The following is a 10,754-nucleotide window of genomic DNA, read 5'->3' on the forward strand; positions in this document are numbered from 1 at the left end:
TAAGACCAATAGCAGGCGATGTCAGCATCCCACCCAGACCAGGTATTGTTGTTACATTAAAAGTGTCAGAGTGAAACGGGTTAACTGGAGCTGTTTGTTCCGTGACTCGAATTAATGTCAGTCTCCATGGATACTAACATTGTCACTGGAGGGATTCCCTCTTCTATTAATAACGGGTTTCTTCCAATGTGTTATCCCATAGTATCAGTGGCTGTGTCATCCTCAACACGATTGGGATCAATAGCTCCAGAGAGAGGGAGAGATCAGAATCTGTGAAGAGCAGATTGGGATGTTCCAATTATGGATCAAAATCTTAGAACCATAGACGGGAATGTTACAACAATGTGCAAGAATCTGAGAGTAATAGATTGGAATGTTCCAACAATGGACAGGGGTTTATCGTATGGCCTTTACTGGCTTTCTATCGATTGGGTACCGTTAACATTGTGGATATACGGTGTACTGCTGATTATTCAAGCAGGTTACTATCCCATCCTCGCTATTGTTGGTGTTCCTGGTAAGTCTCTCTATCTCTGTCCTTTCAATTATTCTGTAAAACTTTGAACAGCATCTCAATTTCTACGATCTATATTTGGCAAAGATGTAAACTATTGTATTCACTTTCAATTACAAACTCAATTCTTATTCCATGGCTTTTTTCACCTTCACTTACAAACATCTTAGGAGGAACAAAAATGTTCATAACCACCATTGGCCCATTTTGTCCTGAGCTGATTTAAATCACAATATTCCCTTGATCACCAATAATATTCCCAGTCTTCACTTCTGCCTCAGTGTTCTTTCTGAATAACAAAAATCTTCTCTTTTCCAGTTGCAGTTCTCTTCTGGCTACACCTGCAGTTACTAATATTTTGATTGTATACTTATTCTTATCTCTACCTGGTCCTACGCCAGTTGCAAAGTGTGAAGCCAGTTTGATTCTAAAAAGAGGTGGTTGCAGCTTTGTGTCACCAGTTTCAGCATAACCCGTCGATGGCCATGAAATGACAGTTTCATTGAACTGTTTAGATTCTACAACTCTCCGAGCAGGAGTGGGTGCCATGTCCATCATCTCCTCAGTGCAGTGCTCTGATGTATTCACTTGGTGACAGAGGCCATCTCTCTTCATCTAACCCCCGCTGACCCACTGCTGAGTGGAATGCATTACTTCTGTCTCCGCAGAAGAAGATACAGAAAATCTTCCAGAAATTCTGCAGGACAGAGTGGCTGTGAAAATGAGAAACTGTGGGAGATTCGAATTAATAAAGAGGAATTACTCAAAACTAATTGAACGGAAGTTTGGTACGTTGCTCTGGTACGTCCCAGAGTGTACATGGAGGTGGCAGTAGAGCTCGTGAAAGAGTTACAGGGTCATACAGCTCTTCAGTCCAACCAGGCCATGTCAAACATAATCCCAAACTATCTTAGTCCCGCCTGCCTGGGCTTGGCCCATATCTCTCCAACTGTTTCCTATTCATGTACTTATCCAAATGTTGTAACTACAAGAAATAATTATTGGCTACCATTCAAAATTCTTAAGATTGTGGAATTTCCGGTTCCTGCAGAATGGAAATTAGCTGTTGTAACCCAGATAAAATCTGGAGTGGGAGGGAAAACAAAAAAAAGCTAAAATTTGGACAACTTGATGCCAGTTATGAGGAAAATATTGGAATCTTTTATGAGGACTGTGAAAACTACACACTTGGGGAATCATAATATGACTTGGTAAATTCAGCTTAGATTCAGGAAAGGGAAATCATCTTTGATAAACCTGTGGAGTTTGTGTTAATTAAAGCATTCACAAATTTCGGATCTGCGTCCAAATTATGCCCAGAAACGTCTTCCATTGTTGCTTCACAGTCTTTCCTGCTCAGATTCTATTCCTGTTAACTTTGGCCAGTTCCTCCCTCATGTCTTTGTAGTTTCATTTCTCAATTATAATCGTGTCACATCCAATATATTTAACCTGAAAGATGGAGGTTTGAGAGATAAGACATGGAGAAAGATTGGAGTATTTATTAACTCGAGAGATGTAATGCATTTATGAAAGAGAGACAAAGTGAGAGAGAATATGGATGATGAGATGTAAAAATAGAGAAAACTAGATTATCGACAGAAGTAGATGTACTTTCCTATTTCTTTTGGCAATTCCTGTGTGTTGTGATCCTTTGTCCAGTGCATGTACAACTGAGTAGTATGTGTATAATAGTTGAAGCATCCACAAATGAGAACCAGTGGGAGTGGCGTATTTGAATTTCCAGAATACTTTTGATATGGTTGCGCATAGGCGAATGAATAAAGTTGGAGTCCAGGGGTAAGGGGGAATATACTACATGGATTGAGAATTGTTTAGTTGAGACCATGCAGAGAGTCGAGCCCTTTTCCAGACTGAACGCTGTTGTTTTTGGTGTATCACATGTATCAGTGTTTGGACCACAGTAATTAGAAAGGCATACAAACAATTTGGATGTGGCCAGCAATAGGATACATCTCATTTTGGATTGATTAAATGGTGCGAGGTTGGGAAGTCTTGTTGTCCAAAACGACCTGCATATCCTTGATCGTAGGTCGCCAAAAATAGTACATATAATGGTATCTGTAATGAGGGAAGTAAATAGTATACTGTACTTCATTGTAAGTGACTCAAGTATATAAATAAAGCCATCTTTCTGCACTTGTAGAGCCTTGATCAGAGAGTATTTAGGGTAATTGTGTGCAGATTTGGTCTCTTTTGTGAGGAAAGATCTCCTTGACACAGGCACGGTGCAAACGAGTGTCACCAGTCTAATCCCTGAGATGATGGTACCATGAGAAAATTGACTGTTTAATCTGTAGTGCTGTGAAAGAATAACAGGTAATTCCATTAAAACTTAGGGTTGGCGGTGAACACTTATGTCCAAAATCACATTGATATGGTGAGAAATTCCATTCTTTACCTATGTAAATATATGTAGATTTTATATGTAGAATTACATAGAGCCCCGTGTCGATTGAGAGAGAAATGCAGACTCTGAATGAAATCTCCCCACAATGATGTGTGACCCTACACTGAACGTCATGTTGTTCACAATCCCAACAACCCTAACCCTAACTCCCCACCTACACTCACCTTTACTGGCCCCATCCCCACCTCTTCGACCTGTTTGTTTCCTCTCCACCTATCCTCTCCTCTATCCATCTTCTATCCGCCTCCCACTCTCTCCCTATTTATTTCAGAACCCCCTTCCCCTCCCCCTGTTCTGATGAAGGGTCTAGGCCCGAAACATCAGCCTCTCTGCTCCTATGATGCTGCTCGGCCTGCTGTGTTCATCCAGCCCTGCACCTTGTTGTCTCGGATTCGCCATAGTACCCTTCTTCTGAAACAAAAAGCCATTCCAACCACATTCTGATCTTCATAGAGAACACAAGTCTGTCTTCTCGGAGGATGCCCCCTTGAGATTTTGCACAAAACATTAGGCTTCCCAAGTCACTGCGAGAAAACCGCTTTAAAGTACCACATGTGTACCACGAGCAATGGACGCACAAGGAACTATGTGGAACAGACTATCTGTGCAACCTCTGCTCCATTTGCTTGTCATGTTGTAGCATCAGTTACTTCACTCTGTTTCCATGTAAGTGACTGTAGGGGCTGAATGGCCTCCTCCTGTTCATATGTAAGTGACTTAAGGGGCTGTACAGCAGGTCCAAGTGCCTAATTGGCCTTCCCCGGGTTCCTGTGTAACAGCTCGATGTGCGAACTAGTGTGACAATGCTGTAACTGTAAGAGGTTACTTTGTTCTGGATTATTTTAAGAGATAGATTGAACAAGAGGTACAAAGCTGTCCAGTTAATAAAACCTGAGTAAACAACTTGAGAGACTTCGTTTTTTTCACAACATCTGTCAACTATTTCACTAATGTAGCTCTGAATAAATGTAAACAGAAAGGCACCACAGACTTCTGGGGAAGAGAATTCCCATTCGAAACGCCCTTTCAGAATTTCTTCTCAACCATCTTATAGAATCAGAAACTCACACAGCACAGAAACAGACGCTTTTGTCCAACTTGTCCACGCTGACCAGATATGTAATCTGATCTACGTCCAGTATTTGGCCGATATCCATCTGAACTCTTCCTATTCATTTACCAATCCAGGTACCCTTTAACTGTGTAAATGCACCCGTCTCCACCACTTCCGACTGCACTTCTTATTCACACACCACTCTCTGCATGAAAATGTTGCCCCACGTTCCCTTCTGTGTCTTTCCCCTCTCATTTTCAACATATGCACTTTACTTTTTGACTCCTGCGAAACAGATCTTGGCTATTCAGACTATTCATGCTCCTCATGATTTTATAAACATTTGTAATGTTACCCCTCAGCATCCAACAATCCAGGGGAAAAAGCTTCAAACTATTCAGCGTCTCCCTCTCGCTCAAACCCTCCAATCCAGGAGCATGCTTGTTAATCTTTTCTGCTCCTGTCAAGGTTAACAACATCCTTCCTTTAGCAGAGCCAACCGAAATGTGCATAATATTCTTCACATGGCCTCATCAACGTCCTGTCCAGGAGCAACATGCCAACCCAACTCCTATACCCAATGCTCTGACTGATTAGGGCAAGCGTGACAAACGTGTTCTTCAGCATCCTGTCCACCTGCTACTCCACTTTCAAGGAACGAAGTGCCTGCACCCAAGGTTTCTTTATTTGGCAACACTACCCAGGGCCCCTAGCATTAATTGTATAAGTCCTGCCCTGCTTCACCTTACCAAATGCAAAACCTCTCATTTATCTAAATTAAACTCCAACAGCCACACTTTGGCCCACTGGCCCATTTGATCAATGTCCCATTGCACTCTGAGATAATCTTCACCAGTGTCCACTGCACCACTTTTTGATGTCATCTGTAAACTTACTAACCATATATCTGATATTCACATCTAAATCCTTTATATTAATGATGGAAAGCAGTGAACTCAGCACTGATACGTGCGACACACTGCTGGTCACTGGTCTCCAGTCTGTAAAACAATCCTCTGCCTTCAAGCCAATTTTGAATTCAATTGGCTATCTCCCCCTGGATCCCATGTGTCCTACCATGAATAACCTGTCTACCATTCGGAACCTTACCAAACACCTTCCTTAAGTCCATATGGACAACGTCTGCCACATTGCCTTCATCACCCTTCTTTATCATCTCTTCAAAATAATCAAGTTAGTGAGACATGTTTTCCACCACACAAAGCCATATCGACTATCTCTAATCAATGCTTGCCCTTCCAATTGTATGTAAATACTATCCCTCAGAATCCCCTGCAACAACTTACCCAGCACTCATGTCAGGCTCACTGGTCTATGGTTCCCTGACTTGGCTGGTCATTGTTTCCTTTTCCAGTCCCACTCCTCCACTGGTCACAACAAATTTTAAATGTAACCAGGTTGGTGATGTGGCCGATGATATAGGTCTCAGACTGGGTCAGGGTCAGTGTTAGGAACAAATCAGGCAGTTTTCTTCAATCGGCTAAAAAGCACATTTATGACCAAAATAAAGTTACTCAAGCTATGACGGAAAGAAGAATGTAAAACAGTTTGGATCTGCAAATACGTACACTGATATTTTCCCTTTCGAAAAATAATGAGACACACACACACACACACACACACACACACACACTCGTATGTACGTTTGATGACAAACTGAAATGTTAACTTGCAAGAACTTTGTCCACATTATAGTTGAACTCATGAGAAGGAAATTGTGAGATTGCCCCAAAATGTTATTCTGCTTCCAAATGTGTTCTGTCCGCACAAGTTGTTGCCAATGGGCTGACTTCCTAGGACAGTTGGATTTGGCTGAATTCCCGTTGCTTTCAGGCAGTGGGAGGCTCCAGTGAATCCTAGTCATGAATCCTCCACGAGTGGTAAAGATGACTCACCGGTCTTTAGCTCTCATACATTGCTGTGATGAGGAAGAAGGACAGAGAGAGGGAGCAATAGGCCGTTGCTAAACAGGGAGGTTACATTATTTTTCCCTCTCTGAGTTGAATCACACAATAATGTTATTCGACCCCCAAACTGGAACATGTGAGGTCTCCTTGAACTTTGTCCGAACTATATGTTTCCACTACATTTCTTGCTCCATGTTGGTGCATCATTGTTGCTGTCGTACACAGAGCCATTTTCTTAGCAATAAATGGGCCTACTTGTTATAAATATATGTTTATATGTGCCTGCGTAATTTAAAAATAAAATGTTTAATGTCTTCACAATATCTGTGTTATAATGAATGCGTCTTATTCCTAAATAAACACAGAAATTACTAGAAAAGCTCAGCAGGCTGGGAACATCTATGAAGAGAAATCAGAGTTAATGTTTCAGGCCCAGTGAACCTTCCTCAGAACCTCTTTTAGTTTTTAAATTACTTTCTCAGTTTTATTTTCCCATACACGAGGAAATCTCCATCAGGTGTTCACCAGCTGCACTCTCTTCAAAATCTTATATAGTCAAGAAGAACATTTCTCATTCTCAGGTCTGAGCTGTTAATCCTCCATAACACAATGCCTTTATCCCAGGACAGTGTATAGAGAACCATCTTTGAAAATTTTCAAAGACAGATGTGTTTTGTTTTTCAGTTTAGGGCATCATAACTACACACAGAGCATCAAATGTGGTCTCAGCAATGCCCTGTACAGATGCAGGGGAACATGGCTAAGATCATACCCGGCACACTTTGCAAGAAACAACATCATTCAATTCACTTTCCAAATCACTTGCGACATCTTCAGAATAATATTACATGATTTATGTACCAGGACACACAAATCCCTCTGTAGCACCGACCTCTGCGTTCCTTCTCCAGTCATATAATTTACTGCTATTTTATCCTTTCCCCAAAACACAAACTTCCCATAACCTACACTGTACTGTTTTATTTGCAATGCCAAAAGTTTGCTCATTATCATCCCCTGTCTACAGCCCGTTGTAGATGTTCTGCCTCCACTTGACATCTTATTGGACGACTACGCTGATGTACTAACAAGTTGAGCTCCAATCCTATCAGCCCTTGATCCAAACCGGTAATCTAGTTTGTAAACTGTTGATGACTTCACACTGATCCCTGAGGAATTCCAGCAGTTGCAGCCTTCCAAACTGAAAATAAATAGTGATCTCTACTCTGCATTTCCTGTTCGCAAACCAGGGCTCGCTGTGTAGCAGCCGAAAAAGGTTGCAGGGCCTCTCCTGTGGTGTGCAGCTGGTTGTCGAGGTGTTTCTGAGCTCAGCAATACACCATTAGGGCTATTTGTTGTCAAATCATCAGGTAAATGTTGTACTGTCAATGATTCTGATCCTTGAGCGTTTAAAAAACAAGCACAGAATATACACTGACATTTCAGTCGAATGTTGCATGGTCAAAAATGCTGTCTTTCAGATGCAGCAATAAATCGAGTCTGCCCTCTCAATCAGGTGCTTAATTTTCCACGGACACGTATTGAGGAGGAGGGGAGATTTCCTATTAGCCTGGTTAACATTTGTCCCTTTAACAACACTAGTAATACAGATAATCTTAATGATTAATTTCATTTTTGGCTGTGGGTGCTGTGTGGAAAAATTGCCACAATTGGTACACAATAAAATAAAATAAAATGTCTTTGACGAGTGACCTTACAGACGTTTGCAAAGTCATAAGGTGCACAGATGTGTAAACAGCCAAGGTGTTTTACCCGAGGTGGGGGAGTAAAAACTGGAGGGCATAGCTTTAAGGAGAGAGGGGAAAGATTTAAAAGGGACTTAAGGGGCAACATTTTCATGCAGAGGGTGGTGTGTTTATGGAATGAGGAAGTGGTGGAGGCTGGTACAATTACAAAATTTAAATGGCATCAGGATGAGTATATGTTTGGGAAGGGTTTAGAGAGGTATGGACCAAATGCTGGCAAATGGGCCGAGATTTATTTTGGATATCTGGGCGGCGTGGACGAGTTGGACCGAAGGGTCTGTTAGCATGCTGCATACCTCTATTTCTCTATGACTCCATATCTGAATACTTTATTCTAGTCCTGCGTAACTCCTGAGAGAGGAAGAATGATCTCCTAACTCATTGTCACAACCACGACTGTTTGGATGGGTATTTCGTTTCCCTCTGTAACAGCTTCGAGGGTTGGAGTGAGAGAACAACACACAGGATAGGAACTGCAGTTGGCCAATTGGACCCTCGAGCCTGCTGCTCAATTTAGAAAGATCAAAGTTGATCTGTTGGTGGCTGAACACCCCTTTCCTGTTTATTCCCAATAATGGACCCTCTTGACCATTAAAGGTCAGTTGAGCTCCGCCTTGAATATCTTCACTAACCCAGTCTTCACTGTTCCCTGGGGATGAGAACACTACAGACAGCACAATATTAAAGAGAAATAAATATTCTTATCTCAATGTTAATTGGGAGACCCCTTGAAGTGTGTTAACCTCACAGCAAGTTACCTCCTCTTTAAAGAGCACAACAAAAAGGAACAGATATAGACCATTCATCCCCTCAAACCTATTCCATATTCCGATTTACGCTGTTCAGTAAAGTATCGATCAATTTCAGTCATCACTGCTCTCTTGGGAAAATATTCCCGATACCTTCAGACCAGACAGCACAAGAAGTTGGAGCAGGATTAGCCATTTGGCCCATCAAGTCTGCTCTGCTGTTCGATTCTGCTTGACATGTTTCTCAAAACAATTCTCTTGTCTTCTCACCGTCGCTCTTGATCTGCTTATTAATCAAAACGTATCTATCTCTGTCTTAAAGACATGACTGGTCTGTGTCTCTATATGTGTGTGTGTGTGTGTGTGTGTGTGTGTATTTCTACTCAGGACTCAGGAGACAGGGTAGTCACGGAGGATTGTTCATCAGACTGGAAGCCTGTGACCAGCGGTGATCCACAGGGATCCGTGCTGCATTTACTTTTGTTCGTCATTTAAATAAATGATTTACATGAAAATTATAGAAGGCATGATTAGCAAGTTTACAGAGGACACTGAGATTATTTGAACGTAGGCAGAAAAGGGTATCTTAGATTACAAAGAGATCTTGAACAATTGGATGAATGAATCATAAAGATGTAACAAATCCTTTGGTCCAACATGTCCATGCTGACCAGATATCCGAAATTAATCTCATCCCATTTGCCAGCATTTGGCCTATATTTCTCTGGATCTTTCCAATTCATATACCCATCCAGATACCTTTAAAATGTTGTTTTAACAAGCCTCCAACACTTCGTCTGGCAGTTCATTCCATATGTTTTTTTTTAATCTTTCCCCTTGCACCTTAAACCTGTGCCTTCTAACTTTTGACTCCCCATACTCTGGGAAAAAGACATTGAATATTCACCCTTTCCATGCCCTCCATGATTTTATATACAAAGTGCAAATTTTACTCCAACCAAAACGAATTGCTGTGCTTTCTGTTATCCCGGGCCTAAATTCTGAAATTCAACACTGATACTTCTTCCTTCTCGATCAAGTCACAATTCTAGAAAAATTTCAACCAACTTGTTCAAACATATTATGAATCAGCTGAATGGGATTTGGGTCGAGACCTTTATGCCCAGAGGTAGGGATATTACCACTGCACTGCAATAGTCCCTGATTCTGCAACATTATTCTTCTGTAAATTTGCTCATCAACCTGTTCTGACATGCTGTGACACACCTCTTCGATTGGCAGGACTTGAATCCAGAACTTCTGGTCCGGGCGAGTGACATTAGCACAGGTTCAGGAATGGGAATTGAATCCAGAGCTCTGGCACAGAGGTATTGGCGCTACCCATTACACAAGACCGAAGTCATGCCCAGATTTTGAGTCACATTTTGCGGACCAGCTATCAACTGAGTTTGTATTTATCAAATTCTGGTTAACTTTACTGAATTACGCAGGGAAGATTTTTCAGCGTTGGGCAAATGCAAGGTACTTGCCTCAACTACAGGATGTTGAATGCATGTGCTCTGCCAATGAGATAAACTATTAACGTCTTTAATTGCTTGGCCATGATTTCCAGCTTAAATGGCTATTATCTGTAGACTGCAACGTTAGGGAAAGAAATCCTGCAGACATACTCTGCACTATGAAGATTCTCGAATCGATATTATGACTGAACACCAGAGACGACAAAAAAGCATAAGTTCCGGCCCCAAAAGACCGTATTGCAGATCACGATTTCCCGCCTCGAACGTGTGACTGCCCACCTCCTAAAACCATTAAATGTTACAAAGCAACAAATTATACTCCAGCGTCTCCTCACCACTGGCTCGTCTGCAATCTACCCCCAACCCATCCTCCTGCCTCCATAAGGCAAACCAAGCGCAGGGTCTTGGGAAAATAAAGGCCAGAGTTTGTAGACCTTCTGGAGATGGGAGGTCTTTCAAAACATGTCAGGGTTGTGTGGGGGGTGGGAATATCACTCACTGGGCTGTGGTGTGGCAGATTGTGTTTAATTTGCATAAATGCGAGACCTTGTTTTTGGAAAAACAAACAAGGCAGGACTTATACAATTTAAATTAGGACCTTTGGTAGTGTTGCAGAACAAAGACTAGACTGTCAGGTACAGTTCTGTGAAGTCTGTGTCACATATGGACAGGACGGTTAAGAAACTGTTTAGTACGCTGCCTTTATCGCTCAGACCTTTGAGTTTTGGGGTTGGGATGTCATTTTCAGGTTGTACTGGACGTTGGTGAGGCATCTTCTGGAGTGTTGTGTCCAGTTCTGATTGCACTGTTATAGGAAGGATAATATTAATC

The 10,754-nt window shown here is 41.8% G+C and overlaps 1 protein-coding gene across 1 annotated transcript in view; it reads left to right on the forward strand.

The window, feature by feature from the left end:
* The first annotated feature begins 342 nt into the window (after positions 1 to 342).
* Positions 343 to 10,754, forward strand: part of LOC125483680 (probable G-protein coupled receptor 139) — a 14,351-nt gene continuing 3,939 nt past the window's right edge. Inside the window, exon 1 of the mRNA XM_048599912.1 lies at positions 343 to 517. Within this exon, the coding sequence (XP_048455869.1) occupies positions 343 to 517 (175 nt within the window). The remainder of the gene's footprint in view (positions 518 to 10,754) is intronic.

This window comes from Rhincodon typus, chromosome 8 (assembly GCF_021869965.1).
Source record: "Rhincodon typus isolate 14 chromosome 8, sRhiTyp1.1, whole genome shotgun sequence".
In the NCBI taxonomy this organism is placed as follows: Eukaryota; Metazoa; Chordata; class Chondrichthyes; order Orectolobiformes; family Rhincodontidae; genus Rhincodon; species Rhincodon typus.